The 25,526-nt window shown below is 38.5% G+C and overlaps 2 protein-coding genes across 2 annotated transcripts; one reads left to right on the forward strand and one right to left on the reverse strand.

Moving 5' to 3' along the window:
- Positions 1-8,576: 8,576 nt before the first annotated feature.
- LOC122024047 (serine/threonine-protein kinase RIO1-like) lies at positions 8,577-17,930 on the forward strand. The gene is made up of 12 exons (XM_042582551.1): positions 8,577-8,952; positions 9,223-9,351; positions 12,200-12,292; positions 12,510-12,589; positions 14,900-15,013; positions 15,326-15,399; positions 15,614-15,690; positions 16,580-16,663; positions 16,758-16,850; positions 16,931-17,038; positions 17,146-17,220; positions 17,336-17,930. The coding sequence occupies exons 1-12, from the start codon at positions 8,665-8,667 to the stop codon at positions 17,783-17,785; spliced, it is 1,665 nt and encodes a 554-aa protein (XP_042438485.1). The 5' UTR covers positions 8,577-8,664; the 3' UTR covers positions 17,786-17,930.
- A 3,090-nt stretch (positions 17,931-21,020) lies between these two features.
- On the reverse strand, positions 21,021-22,022 carry LOC122024568 (non-specific lipid transfer protein GPI-anchored 1-like). The gene is made up of 3 exons (XM_042583224.1): positions 21,624-22,022; positions 21,486-21,545; positions 21,021-21,384 (listed from the first exon to the last, which is right to left on the reverse strand). Exons 1-3 carry the CDS (start codon positions 21,964-21,966, stop codon positions 21,257-21,259), a joined length of 531 nt encoding a protein of 176 aa, XP_042439158.1. The 5' UTR covers positions 21,967-22,022; the 3' UTR covers positions 21,021-21,256.
- Between the last annotated feature and the right edge of the window lie 3,504 nt (positions 22,023-25,526).

The raw sequence follows: 25,526 nt of genomic DNA on the forward strand, positions 1-25,526 counted from the left end.
GGAACGCGGATGAACGTCGGATGGAGTTCAGCAACGCCGGAGGACCACCGCCGAACGCTTCTGATGAGAATCGGAGCTCGGATTTGGAGGACCACCTCCAAATCTGAGGTGAAACAGGGAGATGCCGCGAGCCAAATTCCACCGGAGAGAACACCCTCCAATGGCTCCAGAAGATCGGGATGATGCCGCCGAGAAGCTCTCCACCGAGATTGAAGCTCGGGAGATTGATTGGAGAAGAGAAAGGTGGTTGGAATCAAGAAAAATCGCCGCGGGATGAAGCTGCTATGCGCTGTGGAGTCGACGAAGAAGCTGGGTACTGTAGCTTATCATTTAAATCAGATCTGGATCTGGAATGGACGGTTGAGATGATTCCGGGCTAAATCAATGGTGAAAAGTCATCCAAAATTTGATCCGAAGGTACTGATGTTGATCTAGGGTCTGGATCTACCCTCCCGTAGGTCGGATCGATCAGATCATCACTGGATGGCCCAGATCGACCCAGTCTTCATTGAATGGTCCAGATTAAGTCGGGCTGGATCAATGGCTAGATGAACTCCGATCTGGATCAAAACTTCTGGATCTTCATCAATGGCTCAGATCTGCTCCCCATTAAGTTGAATCGTCCAGATCTTCAACGGATGGTGCAGATCTGTCCTATTCTTGATAAACGACCCATAATGCTTCAAAGCTTGATCGTGTCGTTTAAGCTCCGATTCGAGCCCAATTTCGGTTCAAATAGATCCACATCCACGATCCTTTGATGCCTACAAAATAAGAATCAAATATTAGTATCAAATACCACAAAAATAAGATCATTTGCAATTAAGCCCAAAATAAAGACAATGCATGAAATGTGATGTAAATCTAGGTTTTATCTATGAACATAATATCAAACCATGCATAAATGAATCAAAATAATACAATAAAATCATGGTTATCAATATTCCCTGAAGGCAACTTGAGAAGCTTCGAGAGACTGTTGCAAAGTCTTCAGGTCATCCTTATGTTTAGTCGCCTCGCCCGAGCGGGTCGCCTTCTCGCCATCCAGCTGCTCCATCAGCTCTTTCACTCGTTGCTCCAGGCCCCGAGCCTCGACATTTTTCTTCTCCAGATCGGAGATAGCCATTTTCTTCCGCTCGGTTGCCAGGCTTATCTTGCGGTCCAGTGATTTGACATGTCGTTCAAGTTCGGCCAGAGTATGGGTATGGTCGGCCGTCTTCTTTTGCTCAACCGCCAATAGGTCTTGGGTCTTCTTGAGCTCTTTCTGTAGCTCGGCATATGATGGACCCTGGGAAGGCGCGCCACTCGAACTCCTTAGCCTTTTTAGCTCCTCGTCCACCATGGCCAGACGGTTGGAGACAACGATCTCCTCCACCCATCTCTGGCATAAACAAGATTATTAATGGCCGATCGGAAAGAATGTGTAAAGGACTTGAGAAAATACGCTTACCCCAGTGGCCTGCTGCATGTGGCTGTTGGCCAGACTGCTGAGTGGAATCATAGCGACGCGTGCCCAAGTGTCGGCCCACATTTCGGCTAGAGGCCCATTCATTGTGATCATGTGCTCGGGCGCGGTTGGCCGATCGGACTCGGGCATCAACTCTTCGGTGGGGAGATGTAGGGAGACCCTAATGGTACGGTGCCGACCGGGAGTCGTCTGAGCGGAAGCTGGGGAAGGATCGGAGGTCGGCGCAGAAAACTGGGACAAAATGGCCGAACGTTGGACTTGGGGGGGAGCGGGCGGAAGAGCGCTGACAGGAATGGCCTCGAGGGGGTCCGCAGACACATCCAGCTGGGATGGGGTCCGATCGGACGAAATCGCCTCAATCGCTGGGGCTTTGCCGCGAGAATCGGTGGTGGTCCGTTCGGATGGCTGGACCGCGGATGTGGCCGAGCGAAGCGGTGTCTCCGTTCGGCGCCTCTTTTGTCGGAGAGGGCGCTCTTCCTCCTGAGCGGAGCCTTCCTCCTGGACAGTTGGCCCCCTGCTAGGGGGTGGCGTCTCTGGCCACATCCCGGGCGGAGACTTGAGCAGCCGACTCCTCGTGAGTCCCGCTCTCCCCTTCGTTAGAGCCGACCGGGGTGATGCCCAATTGCTCCATCTCTTTGGCAGCTGCGGCCTTGAGCGCCGCCGCTTTCCTCTTCAAAATTTCGGCCATCACGGACTCCATGACAATGTCCGCTGTAAAGGAAAAAGGAGAAAACCAGTTAGCAATCAAGGCGAATATACAAGTAAAATTCTTACCGAAGCCGCTCGGGAGGGGGGTCCGGATCAGACTCAGGCCAAATATGTACATCACCCATTCGGGTAAGAACTTATTGATGTCGAACTTCAAATCGGCTAGCATGTTGGCAGCGTGAAGATAGTCCGGTCGGGTCTTGAACCTCTTTAGCTCAGGGGAGATTGGCGGTCCGACCTGCCACTGGGTTCGGAAGGAGGCCCGTTCGGGAAGACGAAGATAGAAATAGTACTCTTTCCAATGTTTATTGGAAGAGGGCAGTTTATTAAAGAAGACTAAACCGGGCTGAGCCTGGAACATGTAAGTACCCAGCTCGGACTGTTTAGGGTAATAAAAATAGTAGAAGACCTCCGGTCGGAGGGGAATGTTGTGGATTTTGAACAAGACAACAACGCCGCATAGAAGGCGGAAGGTGTTAGGGACTAAGCTTCTGAGCAGAATGCCGAAAAAATTACAAACTTCTACGATAAAGGGATGGATTGGAAAGCGCAGACCGGCTATGAACTGGTCGCGGAAAACACAGAAAGCTCCGTGCGGTGGTTTGTGTGGCAGAGCGGAGGGGGAGTGTAAGATAAGTTCAAAATCAGAGGGGATGTATCAAAATTGTCCATCAGAATATCGGCGTTGCGCCAATCGAAGCGCGACTCCATGGTGGTATACCACGGGACGAGGGCTGGGTCTTGAGGCTGAGAGGAACTGACCATTGTCCGAACGGGCGAACCCACAAAAGGCGACGAAAAGCAGATGATAGAAGGAAGAAGACGACAAACGGAACAGTGCCCAGAGGACCAAAACTCGGGAAAGAAACGCAAAGAAAACACAAGAACCAAAGATAGAAAAGAAGAAGAACCTTACAGAGAAGAATGAGGATCGACGAGGAACACGGAATCGCCGGAAAAAGGAGAACCAAAGCTGCCAGAGCACTGAAACGCCAAAGGAAGCTTCTGGGCACGTGAAAGTAGAAATGCGGCGAAGGAAGAAGGTGAAGGCTTTATAGGGTTGAGCCCGAGCGGCCTCCACCGTCGGATGCAGGTCACGGGAACCGGAGCACGCATCGGGCCGTCCATTTTAAATCGCCTCGGTCTCGTCACCCGCGGCGCCGCCGCCGTAAGATGACGACAGCAACACCACGTGGCATTCGGTCACTGGAGTGCATTTAATGAGCGCATGCCCGGCCTTAATGTCGAAGATTGGCGCAAATTTCGAAGAGATCCGAGGAATGTTGGCGTTGACTGACGTTATAGCTACCCCCGTGGGGGCCGAGCGGAGGATAGTTGCACAGAGACGCTGCTCGGCGTGACTGGCGGTCCAGTCAGTCGGACTAATCGCCTCCTTCGACGAGACTTGAAGGGGAGGCAAGTGATCCGGCAGTAAGGTCGGGGGACCCCCTCTGGAGGCGAGTCAACGCCATGTGGAGGTCAAAAGTCAAAAGGGTCAGCATGAGTTCCAGCCGATCGGAAACGGGGTGGGTCGATCTGCCGAACGGGACCGAGCGGAATCAAAGACAGCCCGACGGGGAGTAGGGTTTCCGACGCTCATGGTGAACAAGGTCGCCTGGCCGAGCGGGTAACCCACTTGGCCTAGGAGTAAAGCAGCAATGCTGTGAAGGAACAGTCTCAGTCGAGCACGCGAGGGAGTGGAATCTTCCCGGTCGGACCAATACCTACGCCCGGTCGGACCAATGCTTGCCGAGCGGATGGACGCTCGGCTCGGGGAAAAAGGAGACAAGGACAAGGGGACATTGAGGAACATCTTCTGACAACAGGCATGTTCGACGACCAGGCCATACGCAGAATCTTACGACGGAAGGTTCCGCTGTCCCATCAGAGAGGTGTTTAGACTGTAGCAGTATGGTGTCAGACATGCTCCTCTGGCAAGCCCATACTAAGGTATGGTAAAGGGCACATGTACGCCTCGGTAGGTATGCATAAGTCTCCCCACAACTCTATATAAGAGTCCACAGACTTCATCGGAGGTATGCGATCTCTGATTCTTGAAGCCACTTCATCATTTTCCTCTTGCCTGACTTGAGCGTCGGAGGGTCGTCGCCGGGAAACTCCTCCCGGCCCGACTTCCTTGCAGGTTCGCCGGAGATTTGTGCGGCTGGTTGGAGATAGAGGAGAGCGCCACGTCCCCAGCGTCCGTCGACTCAGCATTCGGACAGGATCAGCTTCCATAGTCCAGACATCACATATCCATCCCGCACCTCCTTGCCGCCTTCCTTCACTATAGCTTTCCTTTTCCTTTATCTGCAGTAAGAGGAAATGCAACTATAAGCGGATGCTTAGTAAGTGTTGTCTACTCACAAAACTCAATGTGCATGTATATATATATATCTATACTAAAAACTAAAACTGAATACTTTAAAAGAAAAACTGCTCATGCTCTTCTAATAGCAAAGGAATCAAAACATACTGAAATGCTAAACATGTAAGGCTGCTCATCTAATAGCAATTAACAGTAAGAAAAATCTATATAGCATGTTAGGATAAAAGAAAACTAAACTTACTGATTTTTAAAACTAAGTTAAACTTATTTCATTTGTTCCCAAAACTTATACTCTTATACTTTAAAATAATAATCTCTTGGGCCTAGGCTTAGTACTATTGCAAGCTCCCTAATAGAAATTGAGGTAGCGAGCCACCAGTCCTACGAGGGTAAATACCTTGGTCTTACCAGGCCCGAGACCTCGGAACCGGTCACCTGGATTTGTTTAACGACAACCTCGGAAGTCGGGTACTAGCCTCTTCAAGTAAAATACTTGTTACTTGTTAATACTTCTAATAAAAGAATGCCTCATAAATTAAACAGTAAACTAAAGAAAAACAATTGTTCATATTCATTGCATAGCACAAACCAAACCCAAACAGTAAGGGATATTCGTGCCCCCCTTTTTCTTTATAGCACAAACCCAAAAAAAACTGTACAGCAAGGCTAAAGAAGGTTGTTCATTGCACATATATAGAAACTAAAACTAAATACTTGATCACATGCTGTTCGTGCTAATTGGAAAGCAGAAAGGGTCTAAACGGCACAAACCAACTTGCACAGCAAGCCCCAAAGGGAGCTGCTCATGCCCTTTTCATTGCACAACCCGAATTGCACAGAAAATTCCAAAAAGAAAGCTACTCGTGCCCCTTTCACAGCACAACTCGACTTGCACAGCAAACTCCAAAAGGAAGCTGCTCATGCCCTCTTCACAGCACAACCCGAATTGCCCATTAAGGTCACAAACAGAAAAGAACTAACTCAATTTCTGAAATACTAATTACAAAGCCTGAAGAAAATCTGAATCACATGCCTAAACTAAACAATTTGTTCCTTTTCCAAACCCAAACAATCCGGATTGAGATTCACGGCAATAAGCTTCAAGAACAACGCTCCTTACAGCATGCTTCGGAAAACAACAAGGAGAAAACAAGAATCCGAACTGCTCCTACTGCAAGTGAGAAGCACTTACCCTTTGTTCTTGGACTTACAATCGAATTCGGCTTCTAGGGTTTCGGTGAGTTCGAAATCTCAGCAACTTCTTCACGTCTACGCGTTCTCCTTGACGAGGTGATCGCGATGGCGTGGAAGACTCTCGGATTTGGGTCCTTGGCCGGCCGCCGGAGACAAAACCCTAACTTCCCTTTTCTTTTCGCCCAAACAACGCCGTCGCACACAAGAGAGGAGAGGAAGAGGTTTAGGTCATGAGGAAATAACCCAATTCCTTTTTATACTAATGGGTATTCTCGGTTTCAATTATTACTTAAATTTATTTCACCATTACTTTGATCACGAAACACCTGCTTGAGCGCTTGGCTATCGCGCTTCGCTTAAGTCTTGGATCGGGTTGGAGGTCATGGGTTCGAACCTTAACCGAACCCGTGCGACGTCGCACGCGGAGGAACCTCTTTATTTTTTTGCAACTTCCTTCTTTTGGTAAAAATACCAAACGAACTCCAAAAATTACATAAAAATACTCTAATTTTTTTTAAAAATCTCTAGAGTATTCCTAAGGCATTTCTAAGTATTTATAAGTACTTTTAGAACTCCAAATAATAAAATTTGGGGTGTTACATAAACTGAGACCTTGACTAATTTCTGGTCTTAGGAGACAGGAACTAATTACTCTATTTTTTATATTGTGCTAACACTTGTCTTGTAGGGTATTTTGGACTAACACATTTATTGTACGACAAGAAAGCAATCAAAAAAGCAAAGCTGCCTTCGGGTGAACAATACCCGAAGGCGCCTTCCATGGCCATAGAAGGCACCTCGGTACTGTTCATAGAAGGCGTCTTCTGCTGGATGAAATTTGGCCGAAATCTTGGATAAGCATCAATCACTTCGGGATTGATTTTGCCTCATTGGAGGCGCCTTCCATGCTTAGGGCTGGAAAAAAATATCGAAATACCGAAATACCGAAAAATCGTACCGAAAAAATACCGTATATACCGAAATTTTCGGTATACCGAAAAATTCGGTACGGTATCCTACCGTACCGAATTTGTCGGTAACGGTAACGGTAAGGATTTAAAATATTTCGGTATACCGAAATACCGAGTAACTATAGATTAAATGATTAATTTAGATTCCCCTAAAGCCTAAACCAAACCCTAAACGGCCCGAAACCATGTTCTCTCCTTGCGCCGTCGGCGCACACGTCGCGACTCGCGATTCTTTCCTTCCATAGTCGACCACCGCACATAGTCGCCGGAGAAGATGCACAACAACTTAGAAACTTCTTCTCCAGCCCTAATATTTTTTCCCTTCATTGAATCTGAAGAAATCTAATCACCGAGCTCTGTTCTGAGAGTTATGCTTGCGCAAGTTCTTGCCCGATTTTCCAGTGAGTTTTAGCTTTTATTTCTTTGGTGGATTTATGGTATTTTTAGTAGGGATTGAAGCCTATATGCTTCCCCTATTTTTCCAGCTAGCATTTAGTTATTTCTGGCAAGATTTCGACGAGTCTCCGGCGAGTCACCACCCTCGGACCATTAGCTACTGGTTTAATCTTCAATCTTACATATTTGGGTCCGAAATTCAAACTCTTATTCTTATATGATCACTGCCCTTCATTACAAGACAATTATTTTTTTATATATTATATGTAATATATATATAACTTCGGCATGACGGTATTTTACCGATACCGTACCGACATTTCGGTATACCGAAATTCGGTATACCGAAATGTCGGTACGGTATCGGTATCAATTTTTAGAATACTGATTTTTTCGGTACGGTATACGGTATTCGATTTTGAATACGGTATACCGTATCGACCCAGGCCTATCCATGCTTATGGAAGGTGCCTTCCAAGCCTTTTATAAGGTAGTTTCGAGGAGGCATTGGAACAAGAACTACATACAAGTTACTACGCGTTCTTTCAAGCTTCCGACTGCTCTCGATTACTGCTACGGCTCTACTACGAAGCTGCTGAGCCTGACGACTGATCCGAGGAGTTCTGGTTGCGCCCGACAGACAGACATCAACACAAGAAGAGCTTTCATTACAATTCATAAGAGTGTTGGTAACCGTTTTATACTTGATTACTATAAAAGGGCAAGTGTAGTGTGTTGCACTTGACCTAACCTTTTGTACTCGATTCTCTCTTCCGGGGGTATCGGAAGAGGTTTTTAATGGATTACCCATCGATAGGTTCGCGAGACTTGGGCCTTGAAATATGAGTCGTCGAAGGTTCCGAACCAAGTAAAAATCGCTCGTGTTTTTCTGATGCTTTCTTTCTTACTTTTCGCTATGTACTCTGCTTTTAATTTTTAAAAAGAAAACAAGTTTTTAAAAACCACGTGATTTACCCCTCTTACGTGCGTCATGATCCAACACTAAGCACATAATTTGATGATCAACAATTAGTTTGCACACAATTTGTCACTAATATCCATATGAGGTTTTATGACAATTGTGGCAAATATAATATCACTCTCACATATCTCGACATTTGGATCCCTCTTTGGACGTCTCGATTCATTTTGAGAATCGGGATGTCCGAGTGGCGAAGGCACTAGACATGTATCCCGTGAACATCTAAAATTTTTAATCTTATTAGCTTAAACCCTTTATAACTCAACCCCTAAATTCTAAAATTTTAAATACTAAATATATATAATATACCCTGTAAGTATTTAAATTTTTAAATTTTGAACCCTATAATCTATAATCTATAATCTATGAAGGAAATCTGAATTTAGAGAAAAAACATCTTATTAAGATCCTAAATCCTAAATTATTAAATTATATATATATATATATATATATATATATATATATATATATATATATATATATATATATATATAAAATTTATTTATTTAGAAAAATATAAGGTATCGGCCGCCCATATGTCCATCCGAAGGAAAAAAAACCCTCGCCGCAGCATCCACAGAACAAAACCCTCGCCCTTCGTGTCCCGCCGGCTGCTATGGTAGACGTAGTCGTCGGCGAACCCGCAATAGCAGACGAAGAGGAAGTTCGAGGGCCAGAAGAGGATTTGTCCGAGGAGTCTTGGTCTTCCGAGTCGGATATTGGGGAGGCCTTAGACTGGCTGGATACGAGGGAAGGTTTCGATGGCGACGGCTCATCTGCCTCCTTCTCGGTTGCCTACAGTCACCGTCCCAACGCCCATGGTGGGATTCAATCTCGTCCTTTTCAACCCGTCTCCAACCGCAGCCAGAAATGCACCTCTCGTATTCGGGCTAATCCTTTAGAGGTTTCTTCCTTGCACTATAGATGTGTTATTTGCGTTGATTGAATTCTAGATTGAAGCCTTTGATCTTTAACAGAAATTAATTTTTTATTTATTTTTGGATTATCTGGGTAGTAGTTTGAACTTCCTAGATCAATTATGTCAGTTATCTTCACAATGCTTGATCTACATGTAATATGACGCCTTTTGCTTATTTTGTATTTGGCCTTTATTTCTGTATACTGTTGACTTATTATTATTAATTTTAGTGTGGGACTCTATATAATTTTATAGGAGTGGGAAGGAAGATTGGACGTGGGTATGTCAAATTTGGTGACAACTGCTATCAGGGAAAGTGTGAGGGATATGGCAATAGGAAGAACCCGGAATACAGAAAAAGCTGATCGAGCTACGGTTGAACAGGTCAGTATGCCTTTTTGTGTTCTTTATAAGTTGTTTTTTTTAGACCAAAATGTTAATATCACAATGAAGATAATTGTGCAGAAAAATGTCTAGGATTATTTAAGCTTAGCTAGTTGTAGAAACATGTTCCTTTAGCTATTCTTGAAGCTTTGGTTATTCAATTTTAGAATGTGCAAATAGTGACACCACAACTGACTTGAATAGTTGCGAGGGAAAAGAATATATATTCAAGAATAGTCAAATGAAATAATTTTCTAAATTTTTTGAACAAGCAGAAGGCTCCTTTCTCATGGATTAAGAAATTGTTATGGAAATATTTCCTTCAAATGTTATTTAAAATTTAGTATCTCTTGTTGGATATGGTAGATATTGATGATTTTGACATTGTATGTTGCTTGTATCGATACTATTCTAATATTTGCTTAATAACCTCTATGTTCACATAAGCACACCTAATATTTCTACTCTCCTCTCCTGTATCATATTTATATATATTGACATTTGGGTGGAGAGTAAAACTTCCAATTGTTCTTATGCATTAATAAATCATGGTATTAGAGCTAGGGAAGACCCTTCCTTTTTTTTTTCTTCTTCCATCTAAGCACCTTCTTTTATTTCTCTCGCTAGTAATGCACAATTTGTGTGCAATCTTTCTCACAAATTCAAGGCTTAGGTGTTAGAGTTGAGGGAACATAAGTTTTATTATCACTCGGTGCATCTCTATTGTCATTGTCTCTATCAATAGTTGCATTGCTTGACATCATTATCATTATCTTGAATTGTTTTTCAAAATTACAAGTTCTTAAGGCATCAATGTTTCGTCATTTTTTATGTTTTTCTCGTTGATTGCTTTAAGTGGATTGTGACCGATCATTAATTGACCCTTTCTTTTGTCTGGTAGCTTCTCTTGGATAAATTTGAAATACTTCTCTTTCTCTGGAATTTTTGCCTTTTCCTCTTCCTTTGTTTGTGTTTAGTGTTAAGATATTTGAGAAATTTCGGGTTGAGATCTAGATGATAGAAATTCTCAACCTGAAGCTTCTTTATCATTATTATTTTTCTCACCAACATCTTCTTTAGCTTTCACTTTTTTATAATCTATTGGGTTAGGAATTGAGATGATTGTGATAGATTTTCTACTTAACAAAGCAATGGATTCTTGGCCTTAATAGCGCTCCAATATATTATTGGATCATCCCCATTATGGATCCTTCTCTTTCGGATAGCCTTTAATTAAAGATAGTGAACATACACTATCTTTTCCAGCTAAGAAACACAATTTTACACCAACAAATGAACGAAAAAGTTTACACTATTTTCTTTTATAAAGGTAGATCCGCTACCTTAGCGGCCCCCCTAGTGCCGGCCCCACGGATATGGAGGGAGGTTCATGCAGGTACACAGGCCATAGGCGCATGGCGGGGTAAACCCCAGGTCGTCAGTTCCTGAGAATCGACCCCTGGCCATTACGCCAGAGATACCATGCGCCCACCGTCTGCGCTACGCCCTGGGGGCACACTATTTTCTTTTATAGCCACATAGAGACGTTGTCCACAATAGAATCTATGCTGCAATCTTGTTCAAATTGGAGGTTAATCGTCCATATTGTAATGACAACTTACTTGCATAAGTGAAAAAAAAAATAAAAATAGTTTCTAATTGTGTTTATAACGACTTTTAATAAATTATTTTATATTTACCATCCAATTTGTATCTGTGTGACATCAAAAGGACTGCAAAAAGTTATGTCTCAAAATATTTGGCTTTTGGTAATTGGTTTAATAATTAATTCTCTCTTTTATTGTAGTTTAATATTTCACTTTTGAGGGCAACTAGAAGATCATCATTTGTGGCTAATTATATTGGCATTGATATGCCAAAATGAGATAATAATCTAAAATAATTAAACATATATTATTATCAATAATTGATATTAAAATTTTATTATTATTAAAATAATTACATACATCAGTATCCTTTTCCATTTCCCATTTGACTTCTCATCTTTAGTGATTATGTCAACATAATGTTGATATTTGATTAGCGGCTATAGGCCTATAGATGTCTCTTGTTTTCCCCTATGACTTTGTGAAATAAGTGATGGACGTTGTCCATGTGGCATTTTGCCCATATTGACATTGCATAAAACAATGTACAAGTGCTCTACTACCATAAGAACCTTTGCAATGTAGTTCTAAAATCTAGAAGATATAACCATTTTGGGCGTCTCTCTACTCTTAGTAGTGTTAAATTACCGAGTGACTTCCTAATTCTTAGAAGTGAATATAACCTTCAATCTAACTTTTTTTCCCCATAAAATAACAATTTTAATGGAAGGGATCAAGGGAATGAGTTGGAAACCTAATTGTTCCCTTTTTTTTTTCTAGGATAACGACTTTAACACAAGGAAATGAGCTGGAAACCTAATGTTCATTGTCGTAAATTCTTCCCATCAACAAATTACCTTATTAATCCACGAACTCAATGGTGGTTATAAAGAAATTCTATTAATGATTCCTCCCTTCACTTGGTTGATTTGTTTTAAAATGCAGCAAAAAAAAATCCTTTACATCTTACTTTTGTTGCCATTTATCATTTCATTGCTTTGGGAAATTACAATCACTGCACCAAGTGTTGACTTCTCTAAGCATGACGTGCACACCTCATGCTTGTACTTTTTGTTAAGCTTCTACTAATTGCCAAGTACTTGCATAACATGCCTTCTTTTTGACTCTTCAAGTAATGTCCAAGCAACCAATGGAACTATTTCTACTTATTTCTCCATGTGCCTGTTCTTCATAGTATATGCGTTTAAGATGATATTTCCTTGAACATTTCTGACATGCAGGCTATTGACCCTAGAACTCGAATGGTTTTGTTCAAGATGCTGAACCGTGGAGTGTTTCATGACATCAATGGTTGCATTTCCACTGGGAAAGAGGTACACGCATTGATGTTGCACATTTACTTCCATATGATTTACTTTGGATAAGAACAGAGGCAAATTGGGTTGTAGTAAGTTGGGCTGCTAGTGCAGTGCTGCAATCTGTGCTTATAACCAGAAGGGAAAGAAATTAGGATCAAGTACAATGTTTATTGACAATTTGAAAAAAAAATTAGAATCAAATACAATGTCTCTGAATATTTTCTTTCCACAGGCAAATGTTTATCATGCGACAAAAGCTGATGGTCAGGAACTTGCAGTCAAGGTCTATAAGACATCTGTTCTCGTTTTTAAGTAAGCAATTACATCTTTGTTGAGTTTATTGTTCTCAACTCATGTTTATGATTTTTACTCTTTTTTTTTAATGTCGCAAAAACCTGTCGCACATTCCACATAATATTTGTCCTGTTAGAATATATTCTGACTGCAAAATTGTGTTTTTATATGACTGAGGGCGTTTACAATAATCAGTGGCTATTAGTTCAATTTATTTTGAGATGATAGTCACACTATAATTCTCCAATTCATTTTTTAAAATATATGTATAATTTGTGCAGCTTTGGTCCTGAGTAGTAGTTTTTCAGGAAAAGTAACTTGATCCCTTGCAAAAGTTTACTATGGTAATTCTTGTGTCGTATAAGACCTCCAAGTAAAATGAGAAAATGTCACCTCCTATTCCCTTATGTTGGGTTATTTGTTAATTCATACATTATAATTCCCATACTTATGTATAGTATTTGTCATAAGGATTACTGCATTAGGGTAACAAATATTTAATTAAATTTATTTTTCCCACTCTATAAGAAGAATAAACTCAAAGGTTAATTGCATCCATTTTTTCCCTAGATTGGATCTTTAGCACAAATGTTGAATCTATCCAAAAGCTATAGCTTCACAGCTTACAACTATATTTCTTGGACTTGGGTACGAGTATTTGGCATGGCTATAGACCTTAATGATTGCCACATAAGTATGAAAGGTTATTAAGATCAAGATCCTACCTAGAAACAATAAGGTTCATCAGATCAGATAGAATAACGAGAGTGCTGAACTGTAAGATCCTATAATTTAACAATTTTTTGAAAATTTGATTTGAAAATTTAAATTATACATATACACTAACTTTCAATATCTAGAATTTCTATGAAAATTTCAAATTTACATCATTTTGATATCATACAATTGATTATTCATGTGCAAATATATGAACAATGGACTATGCCTGTGAAGGGTTGAAATTTTTGCAAACTTTCACACTAGCTTTTAATTTAACTATAGTTTTTGTTGTGGTCTTCCAAAGCATTCTTGAGATATCTAACTTTTGCAGAATAGATGGTAATGAAAAAGGCTAAAGGAATCTAATATAATTCAAATTTAGTTTGGAATGATATGGTATGAAAATGTTGTTTACTTATTGGATTTAAAAATTTAAAATGTCTGTATGACTGTAAGTGTATTCTATTAAATCAAGGTTATGCAGACAAGATTCTGTAAGAACAGCAAGGAGACATAGAATCACATTGTAGGCTTATGAGATCCTAACTTGATTAAGATCCTTCTTGGGATTTGGGCCATTTTGTATTGTAGGGTTGCAAGATCTTAATATCCGAGTCACAAACTTGACAACAACCCTGGAAATGTGGGCTTGGTGCACTTTGGAGCTTGACTTTGATTCATTTAACTATGTAAACTGGCCAAACTTCACTCATATTTTGTATCCGCAAATTACAAACCTAGCATATTACTATTTAGTCTTATTGTTTATATCTAAAGTGAAATACTTCTATATAATCCAAATTTTCTGGGTTCTATTAGTAATGATGCCAAGGGTCATGCTAATTTTAATCATGCAAAGACATCTATTTGAGTGATCTAGACATCTAGTTAGTCCAAAGTCTTCTTCTGATCTGAAATTCAGAAGCACAAGCAGGACCACACAACTTGAGGTATTGGATTTTTTTCCGATCCTTGTCTGGACTGTTACACCGTAAAATAATATTGATCTAGCATGCCGAAATTGGAATCTGACATCAAACCATAATTATTATTTTGATTCAGCACAGACTATTTACCACAATTACTTTCAAAGGGGAGGGCAGTTTTCTTGTTGCAGGCAAAATCAAGCTACCATGTTTATATAAGTTTAATTACCAAACATGCCATGTGCAAATAAGCATGTTTTCAAGTTCGACAATTTGAATGCTTGGAATTGTTTTGTTAATCATGTCTAATGTCATATTGACATGAAGAGGAGAGTCAATTGACATAGTTGCTTTGTTCTTATGTATTTACTCTGTTTCTCATGTAAACCTATTTTCCTTTGCATTTGGCTTGATGCATTCATAGAGATGTTAAATATACAGTCAGCTGCAGCGTCTGCTTCCAATTCTGTATTGTAATATGTATGTATGCACGCAAGTATGTTCTCTGAACATCTTATAATTTGCTTTTTTGTTACTTTTTCCATTGATACTTCGGATTCATAATTATAAATGGTTGAGAATTGTGATATAGTTTCTTGAAGTTTCTCATCCTTGATTGAAGTTGGAATTGTTATAAGACTTTGTTCTTATCTAAAAACTTCTTTATTTTTCTTAATTCCAGAGACAGGGAACGGTACGTACAAGGGGATTATCGTTTCAGACATGGATATTGCAAGCACAACCCTAGAAAAATGGTAAAGACTTGGGCAGAGAAGGAAATGAGAAATCTCATGCGGTAAGGATTGAAGTTCATTTGATGAATTTTCATGTTGCTTGCCAGGTATTAAAAGGCATTTCCAGATGGTAGGTGATTGCCCCACTACCTAGTGCCTAGGCAGTCAACACTAAAATAATATTAAAATAGTAGAGGTAAACATATTAAATTAAAATGACTAATATATATATATATATATATATATATATATATATATATAGACACACACATTATAATCTTATAATAGATGATTTTTTAGTGTTCATTGATTATATCTGAACCTTAAAACAGGATTCAGTTGTTTTCTAATGTTTGTTATCTTTGCACTTGCAGAGTAAAAGCTGCTGGAATCCGATGTCCAACACCATTGCTCTTAAGGCTTCATGTTCTTGTCATGGAATTCATAGGTGCTTGCTTTTTCTTCTATAAGCTACAGTTAGGGATACGAATCCCCTGTAATATACTATTTGCTTCTTCTATTTTTCATGTTTTTGTTTATCCATCTTAGAAACCATTTTTAACTGCTTATTGCAATGGTAGCAGGTATTCTACATTTTTTTTCTGGATTGAATATTTGAAGACAGCATGATTCAGTTTTACTAAACCTAATATATGATGCAGGAAAAGCTGGCTGGGCTGCACCTCGCCTTACGGATGCCGTGTTGTCTGAAGATAAATTGCGTGAATGCTATGTAGAGGTAAACATTAAAATTCTGTCATACTGGTTAATTGCTTCTTAGCATAGATTTCTTTGACGTCATTGGTCTTCGTTATGACAGACATGCAATGAGGGAAAGAAGTGGGGAAGAAATGATCAGAAGAGAATGCTAGAATTCACTTCACGAGATTAAGATAAAAAGAAATAGAAAGCTTTTTTTTCTCAAGTTTGTAGAATAAAATTCTTACAAACCTTCTACATGAGTTATTTATAAAATATTTGCACTATATTTCGAAAGAAAAGAAATAAGTATGGGTAAAATAAGAAAAAAATACAACATCCTATGTTCATTTTTGGGACAGCCATTTTGAATAACAACCTTGTAAATGCAAAAATGAATTAGCAGTTTAGTTTCTAAAAGGTCATTTTGAAGCACTGCATTGAAGCTTATAATTGAGGTACTCGTTCAGTGATATCATGATTTGAGGCATCCATACAGTCTTCTTAAACAAACTTAAATTTTCTTCCCAAAATTTGGATTGATTACAAATTAGTTAGTTGGCTCAATTTCTGTACCTTAGTCCTGGAAACTAAAAACCACTTATACTGGCACGTTCTTAACTTGCATCATTTGTGCCTGGGATAATCCCCTAGGTCAGACACTAAATATTACATTGGAATGCCTATGTATGCATTGGATCTGTATAGCCTTTGATATACAAATTTTTTTCCTTGAAGGGAAAGACCATTCTTCGGACTAACCCATGGTGGCGCCATCAGTTAGTTTTTTTTTTTATTTGATTTTAGTGACATACTTGGAACATAAGTTTCTTTGATGATTTCCCTTGTCATTAAACTTCAATATTTTTAATGAACCAGAAGTGGTGGATTTTTTTTAATAAAAAAACAATCATCTATTGTGATTTCAGATCATTACAACAATGCGAACATTGTATCAGAAGTGCAAATTGGTACATGGTGATTTAAGTGAATACAACATACTTTATTTTGAGGTAAGACTTACTGTCCTGCAAAATTATTTCTTAGCAATAGCAATAAATTAATTAAACATGTGCAAACCTTTTCATGCTTCATTCCATTTTACAGGGTCACTTGTACATAATTGATGTCTCGCAATCAGTAGACCTTGATCACCCTTCTACTATGGAATTTCTGAAGGAAGACTGTCTTCATGTTTCAGTAAGTTGATGTGTTTTACGTTCCATTTCCTCTTTTGCCCATCAAATATGTCAGACATACTCCTGTTAATTTGGTTGCAGGATTTTTTCAGAAAGCATGGGATTGCTGTCATGACTGTTATGGAATTATTTGATTTTGTGGTTGATGCATCCCTTGCCGATGAAGATGTGGATGATTATTTAGAAAAGGTGCTAGACTGTCATTGATGGTTGACCTATCTTTGACACTAAAGTTCGAGGAGTGTAGTTTCTTTTCCATTTCGCTCAATATAACTATCATTGTGTAAACGTTTCAGATTCAGCAAAAAGTTATAGAAAGAGGAGAGATGGTAAACCAAGAAGATGAAATCGAACCAACCATTTTTGTGCAGGTTTTCCTTATCCTTTTTGTGCTTGTCATTTATATCCTTTCTCATCTTTATGCTTGAGAAATTCTAAATTGAAGGCTTAACTGTTCCCTGATTGTGCGTGTTTAACCTTTTCAAGACCCTTGATTATGTCAAGAAATGCGAGGAAGATTTAGTTCAGATGGCTATGCTCCAACGCCCATCAATGGCATATCAGCTAAAAGCAGAAGAGATGTATGACCAGCCTTTGTTAGGATTTATACAAACTCGAAATGCAAGTAACCAACAGGAGCAGCAAATTTCAAGCAATGTTGGCGTCCCTCCAACTTTGCTAGAGGATCAGCAGACTGAGCAACCCCTGCAAGTTATTGATGAAGCAGGGAGCGATGATGAATCCAGTACAGACTCAGAAGATGGTTCATCCTTCGCTAGCGAGCACGAGATGGGTCCTGATGAGAAAAGAGCTGCTCGGAAAGAGCACAAGAAGAAAGTGAAGGAAGATAAAAGAGAAGCAAGAAAGAATAAGAAGCTTACCAAGGCTGATAAGAAAAGAAGAAAGAAGTTGGCTAAATCAAAGTGTCGGCGATAACTTCATACAAGTTTGGCATCATAAAAAAGATGTTCGCTCATATTTTTTGTACCGAAATTGTTCACGGTATTGTGATATGTTTCATTTTAGGAATATTCCTTTCTAAGAAATTTTGTTCCAAGTGGTTGTATGCTCAGCTTTTGTTTTCTTGGGGCTGATTGCGGTTGTTACCATGTTCTGCACAAGTTTGTCAAAATCTTAATATTAATTTTTATAGGGAGACAATTATTTTATCCACTATCTTGTAATTAAATAGTTCATTTACTTATTTTGTTAAAATATATTTATTTAAATTCTTGTAATTATCTACTTAACTCTACTATGTGTTGAATTTTATTTATATCAGCCAATGACAAATACTCTTGTCATTATTGTTAAAAAAACATTAATTTAATACTTATAACTAAAAAAAAATATTATTCAATGAGCTGAAAGTATATCGTTTTAACATCATAAGCATTTATATAGAGCTATATTTATGTTCCCTTATATATTTAAAATAAAAAGAAACAAATAAAATCAATTACTATATTTAAATAAATAACTATTGTATAAATTAGTGCGTTTATGAATTTTATTTATAAAGATAAATTAGTGGAAACATTTACGAATAAATTTAATGTTTGGTTCAATAAATTTAATTTATGTTAGATCAATAGGAAAAAAAATAGAATAAACAAACTTAACACTAGTGAACTTGGTTCATAAATATGGATGAATAAAGTTTATAAATAATTTATAGATAGATTTATTTATTAAATCATGTAAAATTCATTATAAGTTTATTTTTTAATTTTTTTATTAAAGTACTTAAAAGTATAATAAATTATAATATTTGTATAATCTTAAATTATTTAAAATATGTTAAAAATATAAAATTGTGTAAGTTTCATATATTAGACAAATATTTAATTTATAAGGACAATGACTTTGTTATTTGAGTTTGATAACAAGCTAATTAGATCCGTTCGATAAGATTTTTAATAAATAAGTTCGAATAAGCTTGATAAATAAATAAATAAGTTTGAACCCACAAAACTTAGCTCTAGGGTGGATTTAGTCAATTAATCGACGACAGACTAACAAACCTATAAGTGAAACTAAAGACATTGAAAGCTTTTTAACCAAGAGAGTGATTTGAAGTTAAAAAGGTTTAGTTATAAATCTTATTCTTCTCTAGTGGATAAATTGAAAATTTTCTAGTTCTAGATGAAACTTAGGTGTCCGTAGAGCCTAATTTTAGTAGCAATTTTATTTATGTTTTTATTTAATTTAAACAAATTATAAAATATAAAAAAGGAGATTATTAGTGTAATCATACACTTGAGCATATATTTTATTGTTTGGACAAAGATTTAAATTAGATTATATTGTGATGGTTGATGTTGTATGTATATGTATAGGTTTGACTTTAGATTTTAATATTTGGATAAAGAGTTTAAGTTAATTTTTTTATATCTAATGCATGTATGAAGCCGTGTAATGACTTGGAGACTTAACGTTGGTGCTAGTCTTTAAAGATTAGCACCAACAGTGGTGCAAATTTGCGTAAATCAGTAACACGTTGGTGTTGGTCTTTAAAGATCAGTAGTGGTGCTGATTTATGATGGTTTACACCATTATTGGTGCTGATCTTTAAAGACTACTATTACCAATGTGATGTTAATTTGCGTAAACCAACACCAATGCGTTGTTGATTTACGTTGACTTGCACCATTGTTGATGTTGATCTTTAAAGACTAGCATTAATGTGGTGTTGGTTTGGGAAACCAGAATCAATGTGGAGCTTGTTTGGCAAACTAGCACCAACGTGATGTTGATTTGTGCAAATCAATACCACGTTGGTGCTGATCTTTAAAGACCAACACTAACGTGGTACTGATTTGCGCAAATGCATAAATCAACACCAACATTATACTAATTTGCACTGGTTGGCACCACTATTGGTGTTGATCTTTAAAGATCAGCACAAATGTGGTGCTGATTTGCATTGATTTGTACCACTGTTGGTGTTGTTCTTTAAAAATATAATCAGCACCAACATGGTGCTGATTTGTGCTAGTTTGCATCACTGTTGGTGCTAATCTTTAAAGACAAACACCAATATGATACTAGTTTACACAAACCAGCACGAATGTAATGCTGACTAGCACCAATATAGTGTTGATTTATGCAAATCAACATCAATTTGTTGGTGTTGATTTCTATGTTGATGCTAATTTGTAGAAACCAACACCAACCTGTATAATATAGATGAGATAGGAAAATAAAAAAAAAATCTTTCTTGACTGTGTTAGAACATCCATGTTGGATGTTGCTCATGATATATATATATATATATATATATATATATATATATATATATATATATATATATATATAAATGTTCTCCTGCGGTGCATTTCTTGCGGTTTGGTGTGGTAGAAGTGATTTGGCATTCCACGTCAAAGTAAAAAAAAAAAAAAAAAACGCGGCATCATCTCTCTTCTCGTCTTCTTCGCCGACCTCGCCAAACGGCCACTGCCGACCTTCAGCTGGACGCCCGGCCACCGTTAGCCGGATCGCGGCCGGATTCCGGCCAGATGGCTGCCGGAATCCGGCCGTTTCATGGCCAAATCTGCCGCGACGCTAGCAGACGCAATGCTGCCGATTCTGGCCGCGATCCGGCCGGAATCCGGTCGCGACCGTACGTGACCGGATTCCGGCCGGATCGCGATCGGATTCCGGCCGGATCGCGGCCAGAATCGGCAGCATTGCGTCTGCTAGCGTCGCGACAGATTTGGCCATGAAAAGGCCGGATTCCGGCAGCCATCCGGCCGGAATCCGGTTGTGATCCGGCCAAGGGGTGATCCGCCAGCATCAAATGCCGATCAGCGGCAAACGCCGGGAGAAGCGGAGAGATCACGGCGCAGCCAGTGATTTTTTATTTTTTTATTTTTGCTTACGTGGCACATCTAGCTCATTATAACCTTATAACCGCACCAAATTGCAAGGAGAAAACTACATACGAGCAAAATCGTATATATATATATATATATATATATATATATATATATATATATATATAAAATTGTTGCCCTCACACCCATTCGATGAGCGATGCTAGATGACTTAGTGTGAATCCGAATACCTGGACCATTTCCGGATGCTGCTGCTGCCCACCGTTTATGTGTTTATCAATAAATAAAAGCACTATAACGTGTGTGTTCTTTATGAAAAAAAAAAAACTAATATATAAATAATAATAATTATATTACAATGACTTCCTCATCAAGCTGTATAAGTAAAACTAGATCCGTTACGTTGCATAGTCTACCATAATTAATGAAAACATTAATTACCATCCACAACTGGTTTCTCATTGCCCACAATCACTCACTGAAATTAACAGCAGCACAGCATGAAAAACAAACCGCAAAAGGAAATTAAGGACTCGGAACTCGACGTCGGTCGGTCTCTTGATCATTAAGATCATAAAATGGAGCAGACGGCAGCCGTGGCTAAGCCAATCGCAAGGGCACCATAAAGGCTGATCCGATGCCTGAACGCTTCCGAAGGTGCACTACTGTCCGACGCTGATCCACCGGAAGCATCAGAAGCTGCAGCAAAATTAACGGCATGCATCATGCATGAGATGCGAGGATATATCGATCGACCTTCAGTTCAGTTCATGTCATGGAGTAATCAGGCGAGGTCAAACCTGCTGTGATATTCGTGAAGATGGAATAATCAGGCGAGCTCCGAGATATGTTCAGAATCCCTGAGAATTTAAGGAAAATTTATTTTTGTAAACATGGATATATCCATGAAACTCTGTTCGATTGAGGAGCGAGCTTACTAGGGCAATCGCTGACGTTGGAGTTGGCGATGTTGCAGGCTCCCGGGAGGGCGGCGAGCCGATCGATCCTGAGCCCAAGCGAGTGGAGGCTCGACGAGGAGTTGTGCGCCTGCTGGATCATGAAGCAGAGGCACGCCGGCTGCGTCCGCCGCATGTCTACCGACTCGCTGCAGCACTGGCTCGACGGCCGCTCGCTCTGCCCGTTCCCGTAGTCGATGCAGGGGAACAGTTTGCTGGCCGCCTGAGCGCACTGCTGCTGCAGCGAGTCCGCCGCCGCCACGCCCGCCGCCCACAGAAGGAGAAGAGCCAGAGAAGAAGCCACGCGGCTGTTGCTCCTCGCCATGTGCGCCGTCCTGAGCCCGCAGGTCTCCTCCGTCTCTTGGAGATGGAGACGGACCCCCCTATCTATAAGGCGATGATCGATGAGCCTTAAACGCCGCAGTAAATGCGGAGTGGTCGTGAGCTAGCGGCTTTAATGGCGAGTAGGTGGGGAAATCTGAATGCATGAATTTCAGACTTTGAAGTTGGCAAAAGTAGTTGTCGAGTTCCTGCTGGTTGCAGGGAAGAACGAGATTACGTCGATGATCTAGGGGAGGACAAGGGCCACGTGGGAACAGTTAATTGATTCCTTTAATTTTTGATATATTTTTTTTTGATAATCTTAATAAATTTTATTGATTATTTTTAGGAATTTGATTTAATAAATCAGAAAATTCGGTAAGTTTTGAAGTCTAATTATATTTAGATTTAAAGAATTTTTTTTTATAAATATATTATAATTGAATATTAAATTATAAACATCTGAATAATAATTTAAATATTATTTTCTTTTAATCTATCAACCATCGAATTAATGATTCTTAGTCAAAATAAATAATAAAGTACAGTGACTCAACATCACAATGTGCCCTAGCCCGCTCAATCCTTTTTCATCGCACCAAAGTGTTCTAGAGCTAATGTTTGATATTAATGTTTCTAGATTGTTATCAAATTTTAGTTAGTTGGTGAGAGGTGGTAGGGGATTAATGGCTCACATCCCCAACATAAGGATAAAAACAGAAGGTAAAAAGAAGTAATTAAGACAGAACTAGGGTTCAAAGTTTATTAGGGATAAATATTTTGAAAGTCAATTTTTAAATATGTAAAAATTATAATCTGGATTTTAAAAAAAAACATATAACTCGAGCTCTATGAAAGACGATGATAACGTTAGAGAAGGATTAATTATATTAGAAAAAAAATAGATTTGTTATCCTAGTGTCTCTTTAGAATCGATTCTATGAATATAAAAGGAGTTAAATATACGTATATAGGTCATAGGTATATAATAGGGTAAACTCCAGATCGTCAGTTTTGAAAATTGACCTCTGACTATTATGCCAGAGATGTCATACGCCGATTGTTTGCTATATTAAAGGTATAAGTACTATTTGTTGGACTGTAAGGGTGAAAGATGATTTAAATAAGACTAGAGTGATAAAATAAAAAGTGAAAAAAAATAGAAGTAATAAATCTCATTCGTGATCAGACACTTCACCTTCTCTCCGTAGTAAGGGTCAGTTTATTTAAGAGAGCGGAAAGTAAAATTAAAGAAAAATTTTTATAGTAGAAAAGTTTTTGTCGTTTACTTCATTAAAATTTTCAGATGGAAGATAAACGTAATCCATCAATGGATATTTTTGGAGTCAAAATTGATCATCTCAAAATCGGATGGAAAACAATAAATGTAAAAAAAATAACGTATGTATCTTTTTTCATTCATAAAATTACACCATGTATAAAAAAATGATGCATGCACCCTTTTTAACTATAAAATTATACTATGTATCCAAAAATGACGCATGTACCATTTTTTATTTATAAAATTATGTCACATGTATCCACCTTCCTCTATCAAAATAAATAAGTATGCAAAGGAAGAAATTTCTTCACCCTTTTTCTTCTCTTTCTCAAGGATAAATTTTTACCATAATTTTTTTTCCCTTTTTCATCTGTGCTTTAAGGTAAAGCGAGCTAAAAGCTTAATTAAGTGCAATTTAACAATTATTATGTTTTATTGATTATGTAAATATCTTAGTTTCTCAGGTATCTAAGAATTGAATCTCAATTTTGATAAATTAATGGATGAATTTTCTTTAATGGACGATTGACCTAAGAATACCGAGCTGATAGGTCACTTACTCACCCGCTGCCAGCGCTTTCCGATTTATTCCTGTCGTTGGTATGAAACCTCTATAGGACCAAGTCAATCATCGTAGGATTAGTCAGCATAAAGTTGTAAACTGAATAATTAGTGTCAACTAATTACGAAAAGATTGGATTGAACCCAATTACCTAATTTGTTTTTTTATTTTTATTTTATTTTATACAATTTAAGCCAAGAATGTCACGACCCATCGTTGGATGTGCCATTGCTAGAACAACTCGATCACGTTGTGCTAATGAAGGATGACCACACTTTGTCTGACTTATTTGTTACCTCTAGGGATGAAGAAGACTCATCGAAGGTATGCCACACCTAGAAGACTTATTTGTTACCTCTAGCATCATGATATTTCATGAAAAGAAGTATTCAAAAACCTTTGATTGTTAGATATTATCTACATGTATTTTAAAATTAAAATATAACATATCTTTGCTTTTGCAAATAGGTGGAGAACCCTTGAATGGCGATATTTTTTATATTTGACAAAAATTTTAATGTGAATAATGTTTACTCATTGGGTACGGTGCAGGGTTTATTTAGATCTTCTTAGGCATCATTCCATTGGTTCATCGTGCGAACTCACCACTTCACATAGATTTCTTTTTTGGGGGACAAGATATGCGTGTAGTTCATTGGTTCTTCAAGCAAACTCACCATACACAAGGCTATTTGTTTGGGACAAGATTAATGTAGATGATTCCAAAGAGTTCTCACAAACATGGCTTGATGATGTTGATGATTGCAAATATAGTCGTGAGCATCGTAGATGCTCCATTTTGTAAGATTAAACAATTTAACATATTGACAAGTAAAAGATTATAGTTCTTTAATACAATAATTACTTAACTAACTTTGATCTAATTAATCGCTCATACATGCTTCTACATATATAGCTTGAGAATGCTCAAAGAATCAAAATGATGAATGATGGGCAGGTGCTTCTACCCTAGTAGGGTAATATGTAGCTTTTAAGGGGTCCTTGGATTCCAAATTAAATAATTAAGAAGGAAAAACAACATCGTCCCATGTCTTAAATCTTGAATGCAAACCCTTCTACACATTGTAACCCTAGAAAAGTAGGAGAAGATGAAGGAATTTTGCACTAGGGAAGGAGAGGGCTTGAATTGAGAACATCCTAGGTATGGGGCGACCAAGAGAGAAAAAAAAAAGAAAGAAAGGGAAGGGAGAGTTCGTGCACCGAAGTAGGGGAGAGAAGATGCCAATGACAAATAGAAAGAAAAACCTAACAAACTTCGACTTGGCCCAATCTCTCCAATTTGTCTCCAAACAAATTCAAAATCAAGCCATAACCCACCCAAACTAAACCTCCCATCATTCATCTCGACATCACATTAAATCTCTACAATCATTACTATCACCTTCTTTTTTTCTCTTTTCAAAAAAAAAATATAGATCTGTTATATTAATGGTTCCTTTAGTGACAGTCCCACGGATATGGAGCGAGGTACATACAGATACATAGACGTTAGACGCATGGTGGGATAAATCTCAGGTCGTTAGTTCTTGAGAATCGACTTCTGACCATTATGTTAGAAATATCATGCACCCACCGTCTGTGCTACGTCACGAGGATTTTCTTTCTCTTTTCAAGATTATAGTGACAATTGTATAAGTCTTGATACTTTAATGAGTACTTTAGAGGATTTTAAGTCTCTTCTTGTTGGCCCTAACTAACT

The sequence above is a fragment of the Zingiber officinale genome, chromosome 9B (genome assembly GCF_018446385.1).
Source record: "Zingiber officinale cultivar Zhangliang chromosome 9B, Zo_v1.1, whole genome shotgun sequence".
Classification (NCBI taxonomy): Eukaryota; Viridiplantae; Streptophyta; class Magnoliopsida; order Zingiberales; family Zingiberaceae; genus Zingiber; species Zingiber officinale.